Below are 27,702 nucleotides of genomic sequence, written 5' to 3'. Positions count from 1 at the left end.
GCTATGCAAGCAAATGCAAAAATACTCAGAGAAAATAAAAAAGTAGCAAACTTTGCCATTAAGGTTCAAACTATTGTGAAGGGTGGTTAGCAAAATAATCTGCCTTAGAGCAAAAGCTGTCTATATTACCTTTAAACCACAAATGTGTATTATAGTGTTGGAATAGCACTCTTTGCTCCATGTTTGAACACTAGGTTACCCAGAATGGATTATATGCACTTATATTACTGGAATATTTAAAAAGTGTCTCTGTATAAATCCTTTCATAGTCTATAATTCAACAGGAAACAAAAGGAAGTGACATATCATTCTCATTTCAATTTTAGTAGCAAATGGGGTAAGAAAATTTCCATAGCTGCTCTGGATTTTGATCAGCACAATTTGAAGCAAAAAACCACAAACCAGTACTTTGTACTTTGCTCAAATAACCTTGGACTAATTTGTTTTTTTAGTGGTATGTAATAGGCATTGTCACAATGGTGGGAAATGCATTGCACCGGATGAATGTGAATGCAAACCTGGATGGAGCAGCCCTTTGTGTGAGACAGGTAAAGATGTACAACTTTATAGCTTAAGGGTGCAACACCCTCACTTGGAGGCATTGCCCATCCATCATTTGTCTAGGTCCAGCATGTACTTCTAGCAGAGTCCCCCTCTTCTTTTGTGTCGTCTGTTTTGAAAAATCAGAGGGCTAATTGGCATCGTTTAAGCTCCACTGTTCAGTCTCCTTATGGTTCTGACTGCCTAATTTATATTTATAGCCAGATTTGACAGTATATCACATGTGGGTCTATTTATTGTGAGTGAGGGACAAAAGTCCCTTTAGACACCATTTCCTGTCCCTCTGATCTTGTGACATCTATCCTATCAGTAGTTCTTGCTCTTGCTCCAGGATCTCAGATGCCCTTGACTATTATGGGACTTGTGCCACTCCCACTGGCCACTAGTTGAACGTCACAGTCTGTTGGCTCCTTCTGCCGGTGCAAAGGAAATGCCATCAAGAGCTCAGGAACTGTAGCATTAGTTCTTGAAAGAGCATGTTGTATAGGGGCATCTCTCTTTGGTTCTACAAGTCCTAGAGCTACCTGCAGAAGTGTTTGGTGACTCCCCCTTTTCCAGAGAACCTGAGGTTCACTTGTCAATATTGTTTGTTTTGGTAAGGGCCACCTGAGCCCATACATCCCAGTTCTATGGTTGAGATCATCCAGAGGAGCACTGTTAGTTGTTCCCTGTATTACAAAGGCCTTCCAGAAGATATTTGGAAGGTGTCCACACTTTTGACTTTTACGCATCTCCTGATGACTTTTTTTTTTTAGCTCACAGGGATGATTTCTAGCTATTGAATTTTATTTTCGATTAACGAGTCGCTTGAGATTTTTACACACACACACACACACACACACCTGAAAGATCACATACAATAAAAACATTACACCACCAGGCCTTTCCTTAAAAATAAGTGGTTATAATGAAGAAGAAAGTTCTAAAGGGCTGGTTGTGGCAAACAGCTGATTCTGTAAGTTCACCCTATCTGTACTTATTAACCAGTCACTTTAATGATTATCTGATTATTATTTTTTCAAACAGTGCTTTGTATTTTAAAATTGTATGTCTCCCGGATACAGTGTCTGGTACAGTGAGACAGTGCTGTACTACCGGCCTCCCAGCTGTGGCGTTGCTGCTGTTTGCTGAGACAATATGGGGCAGGCATGGTGGGAAGGTTGAGGCTGCACAGAAGCAGCAGCAGTGTGAATCTGGTGCACCTGCCAGTGCCCCCATGCAGTCCTGATCTTGCCACTACTCTTTCCTTGCCCCAGTAGCAGTAGCAATGCAGCTGTCAGGAAGGTGGCAGCACAGCATTGTCCCCCTGCCCCGTACCTTCCTGCTATTATACTGTTGATTGGTTTCAGAAAATCTCTGGGACTGTTAGATTGCTGTCTTTTTCAGCCCCTGCAAATCTTTTCTGCAATAACAATGTGTGTACATTTAGGGATAAAAGAGACACACATTTTTATTAACATACTTGAGCACAATTAGTTTCAATGGCAATTAAGTGAATCTTACTTTCTCTAGATTGTGCCCATATAGTGCTGTCCTGCATTGTTTTTGCCCCACATATAATGCTCATGGATTTCAGGGGAGGATTATTCATGCTGAAATGATTATCTTATTCATATAAACTACTAAGCCTGTCGCAAGATGGTTTGTTCGGAGCAAATGACAAATCTTGAAATGCATGTTTATAAACCCTCTCATTTGATCCACAAACCAATAAAACAAGCCTCGGTTCCCTTAAGGTGTTTTTGCCCAATAGGAGACCAAGATGATTTGTGCACACAAGTGCCGGTTTAAGTGGTTTATAGATTTTCTTGACAGACTCCTCAAATCCTTTACAGCAATGCTAAAATGCAATGCACACTTCTTATGTGCTACGAACAAATGGAAGTTATGTCAGCGTATGGGAGATCTCAATAGCACCACATTTCCAACAAGCTGGGAAAGCCTAACTTGCTTACGCTAATCCCCCTTCCCCACTCCACCCACAGAACCACTGATCAGCCATCCAAAACTGCCCAAAGAGGAGCACATTATGCCTCAGGAATACAAGCCCACCTGAGAGAAAGATTACAAAACAATTAAGAAATAAAACACACTGCTGGTATGGGATGGACGGGGGATGTCTTGATCACAGTGAAGCACTGTTTTAGCTGCCATTTTGGATCGTGACCCTTGTTTAAAACAAGGATTCTTTATCGTTTATGAAAAACCAGCAATAAAAATGTATGGTTGTGTACTAACCAATGAATTTCTCCTCAATTGTATGTAGCTATTTGCAATCCGGTTTGCCTAAATGGTGGGACCTGCATTCGGCCGAATACGTGTGCTTGCCCTCATGGTTTCTTTGGACCTCAGTGTCAATTCGGTAAGGTGGAAAAATAGAATCCCACTGGTGAAAATATACCTTTCCTCTACTTTAACATCTTCATCAATTATTTGCTACATCCACTTGCATCACAGATTTATCCAGAACAAGACACCTACCGTGTAGCCAGCATATTGTTTAGAGGATGTGTAGAATAATGTCTCAACTGAAAGCTGTGTGATACATTCTATACTTTCTTTTCTGCAACAGAGTGGAATGTGTGAAAAATATATTGAATGTACCATTGCAAATGGATTTGCAATGTGTAATTAACTGAACTTCAAAGTATACGTTGGCAAAATGTTACACAGTGTAGAAGACAGCATTTTATTATTCCACATCCCAGTATGTTCACAATTATAGGAAATAGCCTGATACTTACCCACATTAATCTAAATTCAATGTAAATGAGAAGGACAGACTATAAACTACTTCTCTTCTTTTCTTCTTTATCAGGGGCTGAACTTTCACTAACTGAGTTGCTTTGACACCCATAGAAACAGTCTAGCTGGATCTTTTCTTCTCTTATGGGGGTGGGGCGAGGCATCTGATATAAACTTTTGGTTACAAATGCATGCATATTTTCCTAATCTTGACCTAATCTAATCACAAAAAGACTGTGTTTGCATGTCACAGGAAACATGGTTCCCACTTTACTCCTCCCTGCTAATGTGTGAGAGCAGTCAATAGTTTTTTTCCTGTCATAGATGTTTTAGTTACTATACAATTTATGCTATATATCATTCGGTCCTGTTTTGTTTTGTAGAACACTGCCAAAAACAATCTTCATGTGGTGTTATTGACTAAGGCAGGATTTCCCAAACTTGAGTCTCCAGCTCTTTTGGACTACAATTCCCATCATCCCTGACCATTGGTCCTGCTTCTAGGAGTTGTAGTTCAAAAATGGGAGTTGTAGTTCAAAAATGGGTGAAGATCCAAGTTTGGAAAACCATGAATGAATGATTTGCGATGGAGTTTTCCCTCATAGGGTTTTTTTTCTGTCTTTTTAACCAATTCTGTTTGGAGGAGGGAAGATGGATTGGGAATATGGCATGGAGGAGAGGGGCTTTAGCCCTTTGTGTCCAGGTCATATCAACCACAGCACCTCAATTCAGTGTGAAAACATGATAATTTCCCTCTCCCCCAAGGCCAAAGCAACTCTTATGGCTAGAAACAAGCAGCTGTGGAAATGTGAGCTACACCAATCTGGAGTCTTGGATATTATTCTAGGCACTGCCTTGCTGCTACTACATTCCATAGCATCATGCTGCCTAGAGATTATGCTGCTGTTCCCAGTCACATTAGTAGTAAGGCATTTACTTTCTTTCTTTGCTTTTTCAAATTAGCTTTCTGCAATCCTCCTTGTAAAAACAATGGACAGTGTATGAGAAACAACGTGTGCTCCTGCATGGAAGGTTATGTTGGAAGAAGGTGTCAGAAAAGTAAGGTTTTTTTCACTTCTCTTTAACTTTTCAAATATATCCTGCCTTAGAAATGCATTTTCACCTAATGAAGTTTCTTATTACCAAGCACGTTAAATAGGACATTTAGCTTGGATTAATGTACTAATCTTCAATTTTTATATCGTGGCACGTATATTGGCAGCCTCACTACAAAAGGCGGTACATCCCATTACCAGAGGTTTGCTTAGACCATGTCCCAGTGTATTAATGGCGCTATCATGGCATCAAAGAAAGGGAAGCGCTTAAGCCTATTTTGTTCTGATCTTGTCTATGTATATGTTTAAATTCATTTCAAGTGAACTGAGCAAATCTGCAGGGTGAAATGAGCTAATTAGATGGCATTAAACTTAGTGAGGAAAATTATTAAAGCCCAATCCACAGCCTCTGACTAAGACCATCTAAAATGTCACTGTGCTATCTTTCTAGCCTAATTAATACAGTTAGCTAATAAGATTTTTGCTTTACTTCTTTCTTCCTATCAGTCATAATTCTCTCTACACCTTAGCATATCTATTCGCATTTGATTCCCGTAGTCTTATGGGAGATTTGTTATTTTGGCAGTTGTACAAATTCCACAGCAACTCCCTATGTCTGTCATACAGGAAATTTAAGACAAGCGAAAATTCATTCTCCCGAACTTCTCTTGACACGCACATAAACCAGCTTGAAAGTGGCAAGGAGGGAACTGTGAAGCAACCACACATGGCATGAAAAGGCTGTATATTTCCAAAGGACTTTTAACTTTCAGACAAAGAAAAAAGCAGTTCAGAATCCCCCTCCAGCCATGCAAGCTGCCTTATTCCCCATATTGCATTGATTATCCCTTCAGCTGAGAGAACAATGAAGCACCATCCTTGCTTTGTTGCAAAAATACACAACTAAATAGAAGCCCATGGCTGGAAGAACCTAGAAGGGAGAAATGGTGGGGAGGGGAGAGATAGATAGATAATGCCTTAAGTTTGACATCTAGCTTTTAAGGTCAGGGTACATTTAAAAAGTGCTGTTTCTACCTTTAAAATATATTGCTTCCATTTCTCAAAGCAGACCGGGCAGTATTGTTGCAGTTCTGCCTGCTTACATGGGAGGTTTCTCAGTCAACAGCTCTGAAGAACCGTGAAATGCTGAGATGTTTCCCTCTCTTTTAGCTAACCGTACCTACTTAAACATTATTGCTTCTCTCAGTTTACACTGCTTTCAAGATATTGAGTGGTAGTCAACCAGGGTTTCCTCAGAGAAGACCTAACAAAGGTAATGGACCTAATTTAGTCATCTTCTGCAATTTTAGTGGGTTGACTCTGAAGAAAACTTAGCTGAATAGGCTAGCTCAGCTGGTAGACTCAATCTCAGGATTGTGGGTTTGAGCCCCACATTGGATGAAAGATTCCTCCATTGAAGGGTGTTCAGCTAGATGACCCTTTCCAACTCTACAATTCCATGATTCTATGAATATTACACATTTACTGGAATGTTTTCCTTTCATTTTCTGTAGAAATATTTTTGAGATGGAAAGTTCATTAGTTCAGAATAGTTCAGATTTAGAATAGACACTCATCAAATTCTTTCTGTGACTAATAAACCAATACAGAAATGGTTTGTGGCTGCTCAGTAACCATGAAGTGTATTTGGCATGCATTCCTAGATTAAGGCTAGAACTACACATGAGTTGCAAGCACTGGTGCGAGCATCCAATGGATACTTCAGCAAGAGGTAATTTGAAAGGCCTAAATGCTAGGAGAAGGAGCGCTTAACCCTTGTCCTGCTTTCTGTCCCGTCCCCCGTAGCTTCTATTCTTGTTTCCACGGGTATATTTGCCTTCACAAATATGCATTTGATACTCCACAAGGAGGCAAATCATTTGGAGGCTGATGTGAAGGGGGAGTGATCCTGCTTAGTGCTGGGCCCTTGCTTTGTGCAACACTACAAAAGTTCCCATGAGCCAGCTGGTTGTCAGGCACTTTGGGAGCTGCACAAAGTGATCTTTGGGCAAGCTCCACCCTTACCAGGTGTAAGGTGCCTGTGTATGGCTTTGTGGGCCAAATGGCAAGCCAAGCCAAGAAGGACACACAGACCATCCCTGCCTCAGATGCATGGAAGTCACTTGTGGAAAGCTGACTCCCCTGCCAAGCAACTACAGCTCAGCTAGTTAGAGCATGCTGCTGATAATGCCAAGATTACAAGTTTTTGTCAGGAGTGCAGCCTACACTCGAGTAGGACTCTGGCAGAGACACATGCCCGACTGGCATGTTCCCTCCCTCCTGGTCAATTGTTTGGGTGCTTCATACGCTTTCTTCAGCCCGAACATCACAGCGACTGATGCCAACCAACACCAGCACACTTAGGGATCTGCAGAGTTTCCTCATCATGCGTGACAGACCTCAGCAACTCAGCATTTTGGCTAATCTACTGTATTTACATATAAACACACATGGAGCACTGCAATATGGCTCCCTCTCTCTCTAGCATCAGACAGCAAAAAGAAAAAGAACAAAGGACAATAGTCCCTCTTCATGGAACATTGTAACACAAACATCCTGTCTCCGTCACTTCCCACTCTGTGGAGTCAAAACATATACCATCATGTGATAGACAAAAATCCCATGACTGCAATCATGGAGCAGGAATTCTAACAGTTTTATCCCTGTATGGGGCAGCTGCACATTCCTGCATTGCAGGGAGGTTTGCTAGATGATCCTAGGAGTCCCTTCCAACTCCACAATTCTGATTCTGTAACCCCTATTCTAACTTTTAATGCACTGTTTTATTCTGTATTATCCTTTCTTTGTAATATTTTTTTAAAATCAAGTGAGCTTGAAATGATGACCAATAAATTTCTTATTATCACCTTAAATCAAAAGAACTTTAAGCACAAGGAGGGCACCACAGTGAGAGGTGACAATCACCCTTCGCTCACTTATGAGTTTGTGGAAGTGCTCCGCTTATGGTCTCGTTTCCTTCCTTCCACAGTTTATTTGTTTGTTTTAGCTTTCTATGGAACCTTTTCCGGCAGCTGCCGTTGCGCGAGGCAGAACATATTCTTCACCATGTCTCTTGTCATTCAGTCTTGTTCTATCGTTGTTTTGCTATGCCTTTAATTTTAAATAAAATGAATTCAGGTTGAAAGTGGATGTTGATTGTTGGTGTAAACAAATATAGCGCTGGAGCAGGGCGGTGGGGGGGGGGATGTTATGTAAATCACACATCTTGGATTGGCTGGCAGCTGAAGTGCAGAGATTTCAACACTTTATGCTTGCTGACAAACAACCACACTGTGATTATGCTATCCAGACTCTTGCAAGCAAAATGAAGAGGATGCCAGGGCTGACAGCAAAATGTATGATTATGGATCAGTTACTGTACAGGCTCCCTATATTCTGCTTGCTGAGAATTCCATTATTCAGTATCCACACAGGGCCAAACAACAAAAGCTCTCTTAAAGAAAATGCCTTTCATGGCAAATTATATATCAGAACAATATTTAGCCATACTTCAATTTTAAAGAAATAACACTACTTGAACATTGATTTATTACCCTCTTAAAGCGGGGGTCAGCAGCATAAGGCTTTTTCTCTAGCCTATGGGCTTTTCTCTCCCCGCCCCCCGCAATGTGAAGCTGTGGGTTGTTTTTTAAAGAGGAAAACATACACAATACTTTTGGCGTAGGTTGGAGAAACATGGCATATAGGCTTTACAACGCTTATCCTTCTTATAAAGTCTTGGATTTTAAAAAATAAAGACTGGCATAAGCTAAACAGACATTTCTTAAGTCAAAGTAATGCGCAATTATGACATAGCTCTGTACTTTTCAGTTAGGAACCCATGACTTGCTAGCACAGTCAGTCGAGCGTGAGACTCTTAATCTCAGAGTCATGGGTTCAAGCCCCACGTTGGGTAAAAGATTCCTGTATTGCAGGGGGTTGGACTAGATGCCCTCATGGTCCCTTTCAACTCTACAGTTCTATGATTCAATGATTCTAACGATTCAAAGACTTCTTTCCAGCTTAGTTATACGTCAGAGTAGGCCTACTGAAATGAATGAATGTATGACTAACTTCAGTCCACTTATTTTAAGGGGTCTGCTCTGAGTATGATAACCCATAATATGCTGAGACGTGAAGTAATAACCATACAAACTTTCGAAATATTTTTTTTAATTAAAAAAACCCCTCCAAAATTGAATGTCTTCTTTTGCAAATATGGTTGTTGAATATTTTTTAATGAAGAATTATCTGCAGAAATATCAGAGAAGGGTTTTTTTTTTTTAACATCCTTAATACGTTAATACATTAAGGATGTGAGTCACTCGTTTCACAAATCACTCCATCTAAAGTAAGCTAGTTGGAGGAAAATTGGTAATTTCTGGTTGGGATTCAGAGAAACGTATGAGGGGAAGTTTTGCAAGGTGAGCCCCACCCTACATTAGTGCTCACTATTTTAAATTCCCCACATTTCCTAGTGTATCCAGCATAGACTTGTAGAGTTGCAAGGTACTTTGAGGGTCAACTGGTCCCACCCCCTGCACTGCAGGCATCTCAACTAGATCATAGCATCGATCCAGTGCAATGTGGCTGCTAGCTTCACATGACTATCCAGGGCCATCATCAGGAGTTGCTTGGGTCCCGGTAGATGATGTTGGTCCTATTGGGATTATCAGCCATTCTCTCATAATGGGATTAGCTCAGCTATATGAGAACTCGGTCCATAGATGTTGGCTCCTCAGCCTGCTACTGGCGTGTTTAATCTTCCTTTTGTGATGAAGGTTGTTCTGAAGCTTCAACTGTTGTCTGATCCTGTGCCTAGCTTAGATCTAACTTCAGTATGGCATTGAAACTGTACTTGTGCCTCTGAGTGATGATCTTCATTGGAAAGTAGCAGGAAAACCATGCCTTTCTGAACATATTTGTTCTTGACGACTCTTGTCTAATGTGCTATTCAGGGCCATCCCTACCATTCAGCAAAGTGATGAGGTTGCCTCTGGTGGCAGATGCTTAGTAGTGTAGAGTCCACGCTGTCATTTTGTCATGCAGCCTGTTCTGCAATCCCTAAACAAGATTGTTGACCTTGCATGTGGTGAAGGACTCTACCCAAATGTTCAGCTTTTCTACATGGAATGGGGGAAGCACTATTCTGCAGCAAAATCTCTGCAACTAGCCCTGATGGTATTGGTGACAAATCTTGAAAATAATTTGTAGAAGCACTGATATCAGTACTTTCCTGTAACAACTGTGTATTCATCTTTACTGTGTGACATTGTTTTCATTGAACGTTTGGTGCTGAATATTGAGTAAGGGTGTTAGACACAAGCCAAGAACTAAACGCTTATCATCATCCCTATCATCAACCACAGCAACAATCCATAAGAACGATTACAACATAGCCAATAATGTTCAGACAACACAGATTATTAAAACATAATATAATCAGCAGTAGAAAACTAACAGTAGTAAGGCTAAATGATGTTTCACATATATATATATATATAAAAACCTAGCAACAATCGAACTGAAAGTTGTTATACATTAAAAATGAGCTGAAAATCTCTAATGGAAAAAAGCAATTTTGGACAGGAAGAGCTCTCCGGAGCTGTGGCACCACTACAGAAAAAGCTGTGTCTCTTTTGCTCATTCAGTGGATACTTTAGGTGGCACCAAAAGCTAGACCTCTAAAGTTGATATTAATTCATAGAAGCTGGAGTATGCAAACTCAACCCTCCAGATGTTCTGAGGCTAAAATTCCCATCATCCCTGACCACTGGTCCTGTTAGCTAGGGATGGTGGAAGTTGTAGTCCCAAAACATCTAGAGGACCGAGTTTGCCTATGCCTGTTCTAGAAGATTCCATTACAATGATATATTAGTCTATCTATATTTCCTCCTGACCAGATGTTACCAGCTTTAGAAGATTCATTTCCTCATGAGCAGACATTTATCCGCAGCCAATCTATCTGGACACCTTGATGTAACTCAATGTACACTGAAAGCTTGACAGAGGTACCTATCCACAGGACGCCTGATGGAATGCCCATTCACACTACAGGGTGTAGATGGGAATAAGCCTCCATGGTGCATGCAGGGGAAACAATTGGGCAATTAATTCTGCATCTGAATGGGAGATTGTCCTCCTTTGAGGATGAGGTTTTAGTGATTCTGCTGCCACTGTCACTCTAAGTAATATGGTATGGGAAAACACTTTGATGGCAAAATATCTTAGGTCAGAAATGAGGAAGCCGTGGCCCTTCTTGTGTTGTTGGACCCAATTCTCATGAGCCCCAGCCAGTGTAGCAAATAGAGATTATGGGGGCAGTTCTCCAGCAATATCTGGAGGGCCATAGTTTCCCGGCGCCTGACTTAGAGGATGTGGATAGTACAGCTGGATACTGTTAAGAGTCCCCTTTGTTGTGCATCATTTTGGCTGATACCTGAAGACAGGTTTTTTTGCACTTTGAAAAAAATAATCGCTCAATGAAGGGTATGGTGGAATCTTGAAAAAGCCAACATTGAAGCCTAAAAAAGAAGTAGTGAACTCATTAGCCTTAAAAAACAACAACCCACATATAATAATGCACCACAAAACCACTGAATGACTTGTCTCACAATTTTGTGGGGTTTGTAGTTTTGAACATTCTTAATATCTGTTCACATACTGCATGAGGTCCTTGGGGGAGGTGTCAATTAGCTGTTAGTTAAGAATTCTGGTACCTCTCTTTCTTTTATACAATGTACCTCAATCACTTTAGTAACACATCTTCTGATAAATGATATCAAAGAATGGTATATTATTTTCACCAGTTATGGTTAATGGGTGGTCATATTTAATATAAACTAAATAAGGTATGTTGAAAAAGGTATGTACCTTAGCTATGGATCCCTTTACTAATGATGTATTTTTCATATGATTCTCTGCTGACCTAATCTGACCATTGCAGTTTATAACACTTTCCCCTTGAAAATGCATCAAGAATACATGCTGTCCTATCCTCCTATTCAATCATTTATCATTATTTTTTGGCATTACCACCTAGCAGCTGTATCTGATACATTTGATTGTTTGGCTGGTTAAGAACATATCGCTAGGAGGTACTCTCTTGCCTTTCACTGAGGTGGGATAGATTGTTGAGGTCAATTTACCAGCCTCTCGGGGCAAAGAAATCCAATGTTTCTAAAACTGTATCTTCCTAGTCAGCACTGCAGCATAGTCCTGTTCTCCCCTTATCTCCAGTATTGCTCAGGCTATGTGATGACAGGTAATTATTGTCCTGGGGCTAAACAGAATCTAAATTATAGTTTCAGGAAAGGTTAGTTAGGTACATGGACTTTCAGTTCTTCTGAAAGAGTCCAGACAAAGGGAAAGGGCTTGTAACTGACACCAAGAAACTGAGTTAATATTCTCCCTACATAGGAGTCCTCATTTTGTTTCTTATAGCTAAAATGAGAGGTATTAAAGTGAAAAACCCTGTCCCTTTGTGCTAAATTATGGTCTAATGGAAAGGGTAATCTTATTAAAAGATATGAGATGCTGCAGTATGCAAGAGAGATGAATCACGATATTCTTAGCATACTGTGTAAAACTCAGCATTAATGGTGTTCAGTTCTTTGTCTACCTATTTCCAGTGCCAGTTAGATCAAATGGCAAAACTTGCATTGCCATTACCAACCTAACAAACATTAATACCATAGGTAAAAGGTAAGGTAAAGGACCCCGGATAGTTAAGTCTAGTCAAAGGTGACTATAGGGTTGTGGCGCTCATATAATCATGATATGATAGCCATGTTCAAATATATAAAAGGATGTCACATAGAGGAGGGAGAAAGGTTGTTTTCTGCTGCTCCAGAGAAGCGGACATGGAGCAATGGATCCAAACTACAAGAAAGAAGATTCCACCTAAACATTAGGAAGAACTTCCTGACAGTAAGAGCTGTTCGACAGTGGAATTTGCTGCCAAGGAGTGTGGTGGAGTCTCCTTCTTTGGAGGTCTTTAAGCAGAGGCTTGACAACCATATGTCAGGAGTGCTCTGATGGTGTTTCCTGTTTGGCAGGGGGTTGGACTCGATGGCCCTTGTGGTCTCTTTCAACTCTGTGATTCTATGATTCTATGATCTCGCTACAGGCCAAGGGAGCCGCCGTTTGTCCACAGAAAGCTTTCCAGGTCATGCGGCCAGCAAGACTAAACCGCTTCTGGCGCAATGGGAAGCTGTGAAGGAAGCCAGAGCACATAAAAATGCTGTTTACCTTCCTGCCACAGCGGTACCTATTTATCCACTTGCAATGATGTGCTTTTAAACTGCTAGGTTGACAGAAGCTGGGACCGAGCAACAGGAGCTCACCCTGTCACACGGATCCGAACTGCAGACCTTCCAATCGGCAAGCCCAAGAGGCTCAGTGGTTTAGACCACAGCGCCACCCGCATCCCTACTTCAATACCATAGAAAGTTAGATAGATACTACATGATGATCCACCTTATCTGGAATGGGCAATTTCAATGTACTATGTGGATATCAGTTATGAATTTTCAGTGAATAACAGACCAATCCAAACATCCCTTAAGCTGGACTGAGGGCAGGGGATGGATTAGATGGAGGCACTCCCCCTTCCACCCACAAATGACAGCCGACAGAAGTCCATTACTGGGGCAAGAAAATGGTCCAGCACATCCACTGCCACAGCTGCAGATGTAAAGGAAAAGTAGAGCTATGTGCTATCAGCATTTTGCTGACATTGTACTTGAAAACTCTGGGTGACCCCACTCAGAGGTTTCATGTAGATCAGGCATGTCCAACAGGTAGATCATGATCTACCAGTAGATCATCAGTGGATCAGTAACTCCCCCCAAAGAAGCTAAAAACTTTGGCTCCCTTAAAAAAAGCTTAACAACTTTGACCTGAACCACCAAAAACAGGGTTTTCCTTCCTAAAAAGAGCTCAGTGTCACTTTCTTCCTCCCTAAAGAAGCTCAATACCTTTACCTGAACCCCTGAAAGGGGGGTAGATCACTGCCAGTTTTTAACTGTGAGTAGATTGCAGTCTCTTTGAAGTTGGCCACCCCTGATGTAGATGTTAAACACAAGGGGGATAAAATTGAACTATGAGGCACCCCCACTATTGAATGCTCCGCAAGGCTGAAGAGCACTCCCCAAGCATCACCCTCTGGAAATGACCATCCAAGTAGGACCAGAAGCACCGCAAAGCGGTGACGCCCACCCCTAGCTCAGGCACTCCAGAATAATACCATGGTTGATGGTATCAAAACAAACAAGCATAGCACTGAGCGGTTGAGGAGAATTAACAAGGACACATTTTCCCTGTCTCTGTCTTGATAGAGGTCATCATACAGGGTGAACCCCACAAACCTATAATTCCCAGAGTGGTTTTATAATCAACCCCTCTACAAACAGAACTCTTGGAATTAACAAACTACGCAATTATTTGGGGAAAGCCATGACTGTTCAAAGTGGTATCATAGTGCTTTAAATGTATGGTGTGATTGTGGCTATTGTCAAATCTGATTGAATTTATGGCATTGTGGTTGCAGCATGTTTACCACTTGGCTAAGATTATCCATGTCACTATTCTCAGGAACAGGAAGATCCAAATTATGGCACCAAAGCACTAGCAAAAAGTGACACATTAGGAGACAACAGGAATCAACATGGAAAAAGAAAGGGGAGAATTGGGGAATTAGTTCAGCCCCTGGAAAGCAGTAATTCAGCCTGGACATTTGTTTCAGTCCTAACAACAACGTACCAAGAAGTTCTGACAATTGTGCTTTTGCTCTTAAGCAGAAATTAAACAAAACAATTTATTGGAAACGTTATCTATACCACCTATTCTGTTTAATACTTTTCTAGTTAGCAATTCTTTTTTTCTGCTAAAGGTTATTTTTCCTCATTATCAACAACAAATTATTTTAAAAAATGGAAAAGAATTTTAAAATGGAACTCTCCATTTCCTGTGGCAATTACTCAATGGATTGCTTTTATATAAGATTTCCCCCTCTGGTAGGTAGGGGGGAAAATGAATTTTCATGATCTGTGGGGTCAGTATGTGATGCATTTCTGCAGGAAAGAAATCCTGAATCTTTTTCAAAGTCATGCTTGCTCCTGGGAGGATTAGGATAATTCAGTTTGTTTGCAATGTCTGATAATTTATTTAGTTTCCCAATGAGAGCCTGTAACATTTTGTTTGCTATTTTAAAATTGGAGTTTTTCCACCGAGGCCTAAAGTGGGATCTAGATTGGAGCTAGTTATCACCGACAAATGTTGAAGGCTGCCTTGTGGGTATTGAAAATGGAATTGTATTTAAAGAAAATTAAGAAATGGGAGAATGAGGCAATGGTGTTAGCAAAAGGAAGCAAAGGAGAAAATACTGCATTTATCTGCATTGATGGCTCACTGTAAACTGACTTTGCATAGCAAGAATCTTCTAGTACAGTGGTACCCTGGGTTAAGAACTTAATTTGTTCTGGAGATCCGTTCTTAACCTGAAACTGTTCTTAACCTGAGGTACCACTTTAGCTAATGGAGCCTCCTGCTGCCGCCTCCGTCGCGTGATTTCTGTTCTCATTCTGAGGTACCTCGGGTTACAGACAATTCAGGTTACAGACTTTGCTAACCCAGAAATAGTACCTCGGGTTAAGAACTTTGCTTCAGGATGAAGACAGAAATCATGTGGCGGCGGCAGCAGGAGGCCCCATTAGCTAAAGTGGTACCTCAGGTTAAGAACACTTTCAGGTTAAGAACGGACCTCTGGAATGAATTAAGTTATTAACCAGTTAAACGCGTTACAAACTTTGTATGACAAATCGCATTGGCAAAAACAGAACTCTACAGCGCCACCTGGTGCCACAGTGTTATAATGCATATACAGTGCATATAAAATGCCTTTTCTTTACCAATCTAGCTGAGTTCTAGGCTGCTGGAAGTCTGTAATGAAGCATAGAGGGTCATGGTTTGTGATCAAAATTCTAAGGCCAAAAATTCTGAGGCTATGTAGTGAGATGGAGCCACAGACCTTCTCTCCTGATACCAGCATTACTGCAGCCTATTTGGATGGGGATGGGCTGGGGCAGGGTGGTGGTGAGGTTGGGGCTGTGTTAGCATACTGCTGGGAGTACCAGATTGGATCCACCAATGTGGATCTAATATATAGCGCCAAACTTCTCACTACCACTCTGCCCCGTCCACTATGGTGAGACCAATGTCAGAAGCATGTCTCCATATCTGTCAGGGACTGGGCAGAGGAGGAATGGTGGAGACTGTCCCCCCTTCTCCTGAATCTTCCAAGGAAGGAGGAGGAAGACAGTATAGATTCACAGGCAGATGAGAGGGCAAGTTGGGAAATCATGGGAGAGCCAGAGCAACACCTGGCTGACATGTCATTAGAAAGCATTCCAGACCCACCCTCTCCCAGAACCTGGCGAGCCTTGAAAGTAGGAGAGCAAAGAGCTCAAAGACACAGGGCACTTATCAGCTCCCGTAGAAGTGACAAATGAGGAAGTGGGAGAGACGGAGGGGTGGAAATTCACTCGGGACAATGCCATTATCAAGAGGCTGGGTTCTATAGCCTCTCTCTGTAAATACTGAATAAAAAAGGACAGTAAGAAATCTTCCCTTGTCTTTATACTTTCCTGGGCAACAGCCAGGAGTCGCTGACAGCACCCTGACAATATCTGCAAGCCAACCCATGGACTGCAACTGAATATCAATCTGTATGTATTGTAATATGAAACTCATGGATGAGATCAGGAGTGCATTTAGCACATTCCTTACTAAATGCAGAAAATAAGAATAAATAATATTTTGACTGGCAGGTGCACTCCAGAGTCCCAGGCAGAGTTCTGCTACTGGAAACGAATGATGCAGTCTTGTGAGTCATCCAATGGGAATTACTTTTGAGCAAGCATGCATTGCATTGTGCTGTAAAGCTGGAGTCCTGGGCACATGTATTTGGGAGGAACTCTCATTGCAGTCACTAGGACCTTCTTCTGAGTAAGCAAGGATAAGATCAAACTGATAAGTCTATCACTAAGTAGCTTTCTCCAGTTTATTCATTTGTAATTTGGTTCCTGGTACATTGGGCTGCAGATGTTTGAGAGAGCCAGCTGTGGCCACCATTATTATCTCCCCAAGCCACAGAAATTGGCCCACTTGGGCCAAAGGACTTTGAAATAAATGTTTGAAGTAGTGTTTGCTTAGCCATTTTTTCCTATCTTTCTCCTAACCACCGGCAATTCCAGCCTTATCTTGTCTGTTATCCTTGATGGATAAAATGCAAACGCATTCCTGAAATTGTGTGAAACTAATCAATTCTCCACCAGCTCTTGCTGATCCAGATGAATGCCTGAGAATATGTTTTCCAATCAGGAGGGGAATGGCTTTAACAAGAATTTGGCAATCAGCAGTAATAAGTGGTATTGGTCTGCCTACATCTGCCACTGAAGATTTCTTGTTTACTTTTTCAAGAATCATTGTAATTAATGTCTCCCTCATTTCTCTGGCGAAGCAGCTCTTATTGAAGGCTCCTTGAAATGTCTCTCGCACGCAGTGGACCTCAGCAGATTTCTAGAAGGATTTACTAAAGCTTTCAAATCCCAAAGTTTAAGACTTCTTCACTTCCAAATTACTTTTTGTCTTTAATTACACAAAACTTTGCCATCACAAAACTTGCAACAAAACCAAAACAAAACTTCTTTTTGGACAGGGGGAGTCTTAAATATTCCTCAGTCATTCCCCTTGTTTAACTATGCCACACTGCAGGTGTCTGTGATCCTATGTGTATGAATGGAGGAAGATGCATCAGCCCCGACATTTGCGACTGCCCATCTGGCTGGAAAGGAAATCGCTGCAGTAAACGTGAGTCGAGCTCGTTCCCATACAAAAAGGCACTATTTGTTTATCACTCAGGCCTGCCAGCATGAATTGTAATTTCTTTTAAATGCTAGGATACCATATAGCAAATGATCTAGTTTTGCTGCTTCAGGACTTTGTGGAGAAAACAGTTTTATATATTGGCAATACAAATTGATATAAACATTTTATGCTTCTGAATAGAAAGATTAAAAAGAAAGAAAAAACACCCTTCCCCTGTCTTATGCAGCTGTCTATCTGCTATGCAGATTTTTCTTTACAGAAATTCAGTTTTTGTAGTATTAAATGTGAAGTATTGATTTTCTGTTTTAGCAGCCACACATATTTTGTTACATTTTATGGAGAAATGACATATATTTCAAATCCAGGACTATTTAAAGCCTGTAGTAAAAGCCTTTCTATGCCGATATATTCTCAAGGTCATCACAAGCACATTCATTCAGTGCATAATTTATACTGTTAAGTCTAACCACATTTGACTGCAGTTTACATAAAAAATATAAGTCAAATAAGTCATCTGATCTGAAAATGTTTGGGGAAATAACTTCCACCCCCTTACATGGTTATTCATTATTATGATGCTGGCAGATAAGCTGAATAAATTTTAAATGAAGATAACAAACTGTACAGAAGACTTATTAATATACTGGCTTAACACATCGTATCTGTCTTGCTGATAAAACATTTCAAGATTCAGCACTGGATTTCATTCTATCATTATTGCTAAGGCACAACACCTGCTATTCCTGAGGTTCTCAAATATTAACTGTGCCCCAGACAGCCAGTTAGTAACCTCACCACTCAAAAACATAGGGTGTTATCCAATGTTAGCTATACTCAGAGTAGACACAATGGAATCAAGCAACCTAGGATTTAAGTAATTTATGAAGAATATAGGGATCTGACAACCCAAGTCAGACCACTGGCTCATCTAACTCAGTATTTTCTACACTGACTGCATACCCTCCAACATTTTGTCAAGGAAAACAGGGATGTCCTATTTCATAATAATAATTTTACTACTTAAACCCTGCTCACCTGACTGGGTTGCCCCAGCCACTCTGTGGTTGCCCCTACCACTCTGGGTTGCCTCAACCACTTCCAACATATATGGAAACATAATAAAACATTAAACATTATAAAATTTCCCCATACAGGGCTGCCTTCAGATGGCTTGGGGGTCGGATAACTCTATACCGTCCAACATTTCTCCATTGAAAATGGGGACATCCTACCATACCCTCCAACATTTCTCCAATGAAAATAGGGACGTCTAAGGAAAAGTGGGATCAAATCAGAAACCAGGATGGCTTCTGTAAATCTGGGACTATCCCTGGAAAATAGGGACACTTGGAGGGTCTGTGACTGGCAGCATAGCTGTCAATGTTTCCCCCTTTTAAAGGGAAATTCCCTTATTCCAAACAGGATTCCTCGCAAGAAAAGGGAAAAGTTGACAGCTATGACTGGCAGTGGCTCTCTAGGTTTCAGAGCTCTCTCCAAGCTCTACTTAGAGATGCCAAGCATTGTGTCTGGGACCTTCTATATAAAGAGAAGATGCTCTAGCATTGACCTATGCCCCTTCCTCAACTTAAACTAATTGATTTCTATGCTCTGAGTATTACTTCATTGGTTATCACCCGTAGTCCAAGATCAAGGTAGCACCTCAAGAGGCAAGCCTATACTTGGTCTTTGTTGAATATTGAAGGGGATGGGGCTCAGACATCCCACATAAGACAGTCAAGGGAAGGCAGCATCTCTTCAGACTTGAGGCCAAAGCCATCACACCACACAGTTCCAGGAGAAGAAGCACCCAGCAAGTAGGTGATAGTATGTTTAAATGCAGGGCAGCTTATAGTTAATGCTTACTAGCTATTTTATATTGCAAGCATTTGTGTTGTTTCATTATATAAAATGTATTATTGATCAGCTGATTTCTAGTTTTTTTGTGTATCAGTTTAGAAAGCTACATTGAAAGGTGATGCAAAAACGTAACTAAATAATAATAGTTAAAATGTGAAGCACATTCACAATCAGCTACTACTACAAGAAACTCATAAATTCCTACTATGGCTGGTCTCCCCCCTTGGCATGGTCTGCATGCTATTCATTCTGTCTTCCTCTCAACCCAGGAGTCCTTTTTCGTATTCAAGCTCATTCATGAGGCTGGGTCTGTGGGATCTGCTTGCACAAGTTTTTCCCTGACCTATGCCCCATGCCTTTAAGCAGATCACGGATAGGACCCTGTGTACAGCCATGGCTACTTGCCTGATAGTGAATTCTTGATGATATCTCAGCCCAGATAAGGGGCAAAATCATTGGTTGCACAGAGGCAAGTTTCCATATAATCACCAGCACTGCTTACGTGAATATTGACTGGGAAATCCTATGCAATTGCGCTGGCCTGATTGATGCATGCAGATTGTTTACAGCAAAGATACTGCCCCTCAGCACCCTTTAAAGGGCACTGATCTGGTTAAAATCTCATTTAATACCCACAAGTTTAGTCTGAAATTAATGGATTACTCAGCTAATCACACCAATCAATCAATTAAGGCTTCAGGCCCTAATAGGAAATGAAATTTTAATGGCCAGGGAATCTGCCTTTGGAACAAATCCGTGATGAAACTAGCAGTCAGACTAACAGAGATTAAGGAGAACTTTCTAATCATGGAAATTTCAGAATGCTAATTGCCTCGTGAAGAATGCTCATTAAGCTCTTTTGAGATTCGACCATTTTGAAAATAATTGAGGGAAGCTAACACATGCCATTCACTTACGAACAATGGGGGCATCCTGCAGATCCTCTCATTTGCCTCTTTTCACCTTTTTCTTCTGTTCAGCTGTTTGCTTGCCCAGCTGCTCAAATGGTGGGGAATGTATCGGACCTAATGTCTGCCAGTGCGCGGCAGGATGGGTGGGTCTCCTGTGCCAGATTCGTAAGTACTTGTTGCGCTTTGGTCATAGTTATGTTTTCTGTTTGCTTGCCTTTGCCCCTGGCCTGAAGAATATGGTATGCTTTCAGTTGGGAAAAGAAGCACACTATTAATTAAAGTAACTGGAAAATGTGGTAAACAGCACAGACTTTGAAAATGCTAATAATGAGGAGAGTGGATTGATTTGACAATGTGGGAACCATGTTCATGTCAATCCCTAGCTTCTCCAAACTATAGTTTTCCCATCTGCATATTTGGTGATGATCCCAGGGTAGGCTACATTGCAACTATGGTAAAGTAAAGGTAAAGGGACCCCTGACCATTAGGTCCACTCATGACCGACTCTGGGGTTGCGGCACTCATCTCGCTTTATTGGCTTCCAGGTCATGTGGCCAGCATGACTAAGCCACTTCTGGCGAACCAGAGCAGCGCACGGAAATGCCGTTTACCTTCCCGCTGGAGTGGTACCTATTTATCTACTTGCACTTTGACGTGCTTTCAAACTGCTAGGCTGGCAGGAGCAAGGACTGAGCAACAGGAGCTCACCGTGTCACGGGGATTCGAACTGCCAACCTTTTGATCGGCAAGTCCTAGGCTCCGTGGTTTAACCCACAGCGCCACCCACGTCCCGCAACTATGGTAGACTATGGTAAAAACAACAATAACCCACACACACTAACATAATAATGTCATAACATTCTGCTGGATCAGGCCAATGGTCCATCTAGTCCAGCACCCTGTTCTTACTGTAGCCAATCAGATGGCTATGGAAAGGATGCAAGCAGGACCCAAGCACAAGAGCTCTCTCCCCTCTTGTAGTTTTCAGAAGCTGGTATTTAGAAACATACTGTGTCTAACAATGGAGGCGGAGCACAGCCAACCGGAATAGCAGCCACCGGTAGCTTTATCCTCCACTAACCCAAAACATTATTTAAAGTACAACTCATACTTTAACAGAGCAGTAGATTAATGACAGATATATGTGTAGCTGGCCAGGTAAATTCAATCGCTGGTTAAAGAGGCTGGTGCTGAAAAGTTATGTCAGCACCAGTCACGTTTCAGAATGGAGAGCATGAACTTTGAAATGTATGCAAACTATGATTGTAAAAACAAGAAATATCTGATTTATTTCATAATACTGAATTATTTGTTCCAAATTTAATACACCCCCCCACAAGAAAAGGAATCCTAAGAAAGGATTGCACTGGAATCTTCAGTCCAAGCTGTGTCTTTCAATTTCTCTTCCCCCTGCCCTTCAAATGCACACAATTAAATAGACCGTTTTTAGTCTTTGTTAGATCTGCAGAGCAAATGGCAAAGCCTATACACACAAACTATCATTGCTGTAGGGGATGCAGCTTATCATATGCACATTTGCCCACAAATTTTGTTGTTTAGTCGTCTTAGTGCATGCCTTGGAAATGCTCACTTTCTTCTCAAAGCTTCTCCTTTTTTTATGTCCATGGAGTTTTCTTGGCAAAATACTGGAGTGGTTTGCCAGTTCCTTCTCCAGCTGCCCAGAAATTAGTGATGCTAAATTCAGGAAGCTTACTCCCAGGTAAGCGTGCCTGCTCTTGCAGCTTTCATGGTATGACAGAAATCTTCTTGGTGGCTAAGTATAAATTGGAAAAGCACATTTCTTTCATCCTCAAACACTGTCTCTGTCTTTCTGCATAGAAGTCAAATTAAGTAAAACAAACTTGCAGTTTTTCATGCTGAACGGGTTGGGGGGATGTAATCACGTTATCATTTCATGCATAAAGTACTTACATGGAGGAAATAATGAGCATCTATAGGGCTCCCCACCATAATGCTTCAGTTGAAAATAAATGGCAGATTGCTAATAGCAATACCAACACTTATAACCACCTGCTGGTTCCCCATGTTTTGATTGATTTTGCTTTAATGTTTCCTCCTGTTGTCTGACAGTATGCAGCATGCACACTTAAGAGAGAGAGAGAGCAAAATATTATTTTGGTTCCTCTATTAATTCTGCAAAGGTTCTAATCACAGCAATTGGTTTATCATGCTTTCTTATTCTGAAAACTGTTTTGTCCAATACGAGATCATTCAGTTTTTTAAAAATAGTTTTGAATAGGTGAAAGCCAAGCTAGCTATTTCACCTGATGTACTACTCTTTGAGCAGTGTAAATCATTTCACAGTGGGCACCACCAGAAAGGTCCTCACTTTGCATCTTTTATTTATTATTAAAAAGACTCCAAATATGACTATATAAAATTAAGAAAATTAAAACACTGAAGAGGAAAGAAGAAATATATGCTGGTCCAAATGTTCACTAAATGGGTACAGAGTGTTTAAAAATCTACAAATTAAAAATAAAGCATTTGGGGGGGTATAAATCATTTCTATTTAAGATTAAACAAGATGTTTTAAGATTCTATTTTATTGTTTTTATTTATTCACTTAAAGTAATAAATAACACACGTTAAAAATCAATAAAATAATCATTTTACTTATGGAAGGTGAACCTCACAACAGAGCAGTATGCTAGCAGTACAAAGTATCAGGTTAAGAGGTAAATGTAGAGATGAAGCAATCAGAGGCTTTCTGAAAGAGCCAAGTTTTTGCCAAATATCTAAAAGGATAAAAGTGCTGGATTCTGATGCACCTCTTTAGAAGGTTTTCCACAGAGTGAGCACCAAGAATTCCTAATATATGTCCACTAAGCTTCTTATGGTAAAGGCCTCAAATGTTGAATAAAGTGTCCATAGGGGGATACCTGAGAAAAAAGACTATCTAGTTGCTTAGATATTTAGCATCTACTCCATCAATTCTTAGTGCAACATTTACAAACCACACATGGTCCTATGGGCCACCAAGCCATGTGGACTGATACAATGGGAGTTAAGGATTCCAGAACTTAAACCAGGAATTCCATGACCTAAGTATGGGATTCACTGTGGTGAGACACTGAATGTGCAGTGTCTAGTAGGCTGTGTGTGAAATCAAGAGCCTTGGAGCCTTCTTCATGCATAGTGACCATTGGGAGTTGTATGCACATCAGCTTCTGTAACTGGCAAGCAGTATGAAGTATCTAGGTTTGCCAGGCTGGTATTCATCTTGGAAGCCTGGCCTTTGAGGCTTGCCTGGACAAGTGTTCAGATTATGGAGGTGGACATGTGGGAGCTCTTCATGTAATCCATTGATTCTTTCCAATGTCAGGTTAAGACCCTCCTCTTCTAAAATCAACAGCTACATCTTCCACTTGCTGCAGTTCACAGTTCATTTTCCAATTTCCAAAGAGGCTTTTTTTTTTTTAATGAAAGGGGTTTGGCACAGTGGTGGCTGACTTGACACTGCCATGGCTGTGTTGCCAGTAATGATTCCATTCCCTTTGGACAGGCAAATATCAGCACGGGGGTCCTCATTCGGTATGCAGCTGCTGAGGGCACTCATTCGCTGTGTCTGACATTGCAAACTGCTGTGTTTGGAAACATCCTAGGAATTAATTAGAAAAATGAATGAAGCTGAAATAATGGGGAAATCCTCTTCACTGACCTCCCTGTCATTTATGCTGGTTATCATCTGTTTTAATATAATATTATTGAACACACACTAGCTTTCTCATTTGCCCTTCAGGAACAGTTTCCTTCCATTCGCATGTCAAATCAGCAGCTTCATAATTTTATGAACCTTTTGCTGCCTCTATCACTTTTATACTCTTGCTTCCAGATTTTCTATTCCATTTATACAAGGAAGGTAACATTCTCAACAAAGGTTGTTATTTGCATGAAAATTACTGCTCTGTTCTTTTTAGCACACAGGGAAACTTTTTTATATAGTATGGTGCATTTATTGATTATAATTTCAGCACAAACTTGGCTTATTAAACAGCACTCCTTGCCAAGACGATAGAGGATAATGCCTGTGTCATTGTTAGTGTTTAGTGGTTTGATGTTCCTTGTAAATGCATTTATGAAATATTCATTTAAACCCCAGCTATGTTATTATCTTCTGATTTCCATTCCAATTTTCTTCTGAAATGTTTTAACTCTCCTTGCAATAATACATGGGGTAGAATGGGAGTGTGTTCTACTTGAGTACTGAATTATTATTTTTTTGCTAGTTATTCTTCCCTTTAACATACTGTGCCCCATTAGCTCATTTAATTTCCTCACCTCATGTGCAAGATAGTTCTTTGATATCATGTAATGCCTATTGTTTTATTACATATTCTAGGCAGTGGAGTTTCTCCTGGTCCATTTTTGTGCATCCAATGTCTTACATCTCAGAATTCTATTACATTACTTCTGTAATACGATAAACAGCTCCACTCCCTGTAAGCATATAATTCTATACAACCAGGTTGACATATTCCATCTGGCATAGAGCTTCTGTATCCCTTAGAACTCTTAAATGGACTGGTGATTTATTTTCCCTGTTATTGCATCACTGCAGTGGTCCAAGTTGCACCTGTGGTCTTCTGCCTTTCTCTGAGCTCTTAAGAAACAGAAGGCTTATCGCAGGTGCAAGGTATCCATCTGTGTACAAACCAGCAAATTCTACAGAGCTTGAGAAATGCTGTATGAGACCAAACGTTTATGTAGTCTATCATTCTGGGTACAAGAGTAACCATCCATATACTGCTGGGAAATGTACAAGTTCAGGTGTGGTGGGGAAAGGCTTTCTTATCTCTGTGTGAACTGATGTTCATGTTAAGGGGTAACGGGTAAAGGGGACCCCTGACCATTAGGTCCAGTCGTGGCCAACTCTGGGGTTGCGGTGCTCATCTCGCTTTATTGGCCAAGGGAGCTGGCGTACAGTTTCCGGGTCATGTGGCCAGCATGACTAAGCCGCTTCTGGCGAACCAGAGCAGCACATGGAAACGCCGTTTACCTTCCCGCCAGAGCGGTACCTATTTATCTACCTGCACTTTGACTTGCTTTCGAACTGCTAGTTGGGCAGGAGTAGGGAACGAGCAATGGGAGCTCACTCCGTTGCAGGGATTCGAACCTCCGACCTTCTGATTGGCAAGTCCTAGCCTCTGTGGTTTAACCCACAGCGCCACCCGCATGTACAGTAGCATAATGACTAGGAATCAACTGTCTATGGAGTTAGTTCCATACACCAAAGGCAGCTTGAGACTTGCATTTCTCAGGTAGAAACTTATGCTGCACGACAAACTATGCTGGAGCTGAGAGGATGTTGAAAAGCAGTTTGTGATAGGGCACTAGGTTCAACTGTCCAAGGAAGAAAGTAATGAAAGCTCCTACATGAGCTAAAGCAATTCTTTGGATTCCAGACAATGATCATCGCAAGATAGGTAGTGATAGCTAGCAGAGTAGGATTGATATATGGATATATGGATAAGAATAATGCCATCTTCGCCAAGCAACTTACATGGGTGTGTAATATTTTCCTCTGCCCTGCTCATTTGGATGAGAACTGCAAATACGCCTCAGTTCCGCATAACAGTGGCTTGTGCAGTTGTTCCCTGGAAGGCTACCTCTGGTTCATGACACATTCTGGTAGTGACCTTGAATTCCACTTTTCCTTTTCAGTGGCACACAATGGTAGAAGTTTGTCACCTTTCAGTAGCAGCGGTTGGTTCTGGTGGTATAGGTAGGGTATCTCTGCTCACCTGTCTTCTGAGGTATCACTGCCAATTCCTGAAAGGGAGGGGGAGGAGACATGGGGAATATAGCTCAAATTTAGTGCTCATTTCCACATTATTTGCTTCCAGAAAAGAGCTCACCTGCAAATAACATAGAAATTAGTGCTAAACTTGCACTGTATTGCACTGCATTTCCAGACATGGTTTTTACATTGTGTGAAAACTCAACTATCATGTGGAAATTAACAGCTAAAAAAGGTTGGAGAAAGGGAACAAACTGGTATGTGAATACAGATCCAGTAACAAATCTATAACTTTATTGTACCACACAATTTAAGAGAGAGAGAGATACTGTATTTTGCTAGTGACTTCTGTATCTTTGCCTCACAGACAGGCAATTCATACAACATTGTATCAAAACAACATTGGGTATAATCAGTATAAGTTCGCTGCTAGGAAAGATTTTGTTGTTTAAAAAGAAATTACAGAAATTTCAGCTCCTGAGATCTAATTAAAATAATAACATGACATGTGTGTTCTTGGACTAGTGCCTTATGAATTGGCTGTTCTCTTTTTTCTCTGCCAAAACAATGTCATAGGAGCACACACTGCTAATTAGGAGAGGGAAAAACTGGCTTGAAATCAGCAGCCCTGTTGCCTTAACTTTTATGAAGGTGGGAAACATAGCTGGGTTTTAGCGGAATACCACTCAAACAGAAGCAGGGGTCAGTCACACAAGTGATATGATGCATAACTTTAATGAACTGATATATCTTTTAGAATCATAAAATAGCTTGCCAGCATTAGAAAATAAATTATATGTCCAGACAAGCTTGAAATGGTGAACTATATTACTTATAAACACTTCATAATCCTGTTTATTTATTTTTACAAAGTGGTGATATTTCAAAAGGTTATTTATCACATTAGACTAGATGAACTAAAGCAAACTCATTTCATCCTGTATAGAAGGTGGATTGTATGCTGCAGTGCTCTTTCCTCATCATCTGTCTATAGAATTCAGAGGATTATGCAGATAGTTTACAGATTTGTGCCAGGGGTATAACCCAATCTAATCCATATTTGCTTGTGATCTTCTATCCAAACATGGCCCATCAGCCATTGATTGTCATTTTCTTCTTGACAGAAGGGGGAGTCTGCAATCTAGGTGGGTGTGATGCAGTAATACTTGAGAGGTCATTCTAGGACTTTGGGCCTTCTTGCCTCATTGCTCTAATGCAGGCATGTCCAACTCCCAAGAGACTGTGAATTACTCCCACTAGCAGTGATCTACCCATTGGATTAACCAAAGTTGTTGAGCTTTGCTTGCCATCTATATGTGGTTATGATTTAGGAAATGGAAGAGATTAAGCATTAGCCGGTGTATAATGAGTGGGGCACTCCTTTGTTCATCTCATCAGAAGGTGATTGCACACCTTGTTAGACCTTGCAGGCTAACATTTACAAGCAAAACTGAGACTTTTGAGCCAATGTGATTGTGAAGGACCTTGACATGGAGGTGAGCTGGTACTTTCTGGCAACATGGCAGGCCGATGAGGCACAGTGTTAAAGCCAGAAGAACCAAGGTGTTTCAGAGTCCCATTGAAAAAGTTCTGGAATTAAGCATAGAATGAAGTGCTTAATTTCCACTGATACTACTAATGGAATTTAGGTGAGCCCAGTTTTTCATGGATCACAGCTGCTGTAGTTGCAGGGGCATGGTTCAGATTTACAATACGGGGTCATTGTCATCATCTGCATAATCTATATTAATGGATTTTGAAATTCCTCTTCCATTGTAAGGTAATGTATTATAAACAGAAGTCGTTGTTAGTTCTTCAAGGTAGGTTATCTTAAAGTGTGTGTCTTCTTTTGTTGGAACTGAAAAGGTCACTCTGGGCCCATTCACCAATGGAACTCAAACCCCATACTTACGTATTTATTAAA

General features: G+C 40.9%; 1 protein-coding gene and 1 long non-coding RNA gene across 3 annotated transcripts in view; one reads left to right on the top strand and one right to left on the bottom strand.

The window, feature by feature from the left end:
- The window catches only part of LOC310827454 (von Willebrand factor D and EGF domain-containing protein-like), a 199,603-nt gene that overhangs the window by 162,594 nt on the left and 9,307 nt on the right, over positions 1–27,702 (top strand). For both annotated transcript variants that reach the window (XM_083703544.1, XM_083703543.1), the window contains 5 exons: positions 453–548; positions 2,828–2,923; positions 4,270–4,365; positions 17,136–17,231; positions 20,087–20,182. In XM_083703544.1, coding sequence (XP_083559670.1) covers positions 453–548; positions 2,828–2,923; positions 4,270–4,365; positions 17,136–17,231; positions 20,087–20,182 — 480 coding nt within the window. The remainder of the gene's footprint in view (positions 1–452; positions 549–2,827; positions 2,924–4,269; positions 4,366–17,135; positions 17,232–20,086; positions 20,183–27,702) is intronic.
- Positions 25,218–27,702, bottom strand: part of LOC310833859 — a 110,763-nt gene continuing 108,278 nt past the window's right edge. The window contains exon 4 of the long non-coding RNA XR_014558968.1: positions 25,218–25,810. This is a non-coding gene — a long non-coding RNA (uncharacterized lncRNA). The remainder of the gene's footprint in view (positions 25,811–27,702) is intronic.

The sequence above is a fragment of the Podarcis gaigeae genome (genome assembly GCF_964106915.1).
Source record: "Podarcis gaigeae genome assembly, chromosome: 1".
Lineage (NCBI taxonomy): Eukaryota > Metazoa > Chordata > Lepidosauria > Squamata > Lacertidae > Podarcis > Podarcis gaigeae.
This window is presented reverse-complemented; position numbering and strand designations above follow the sequence as displayed.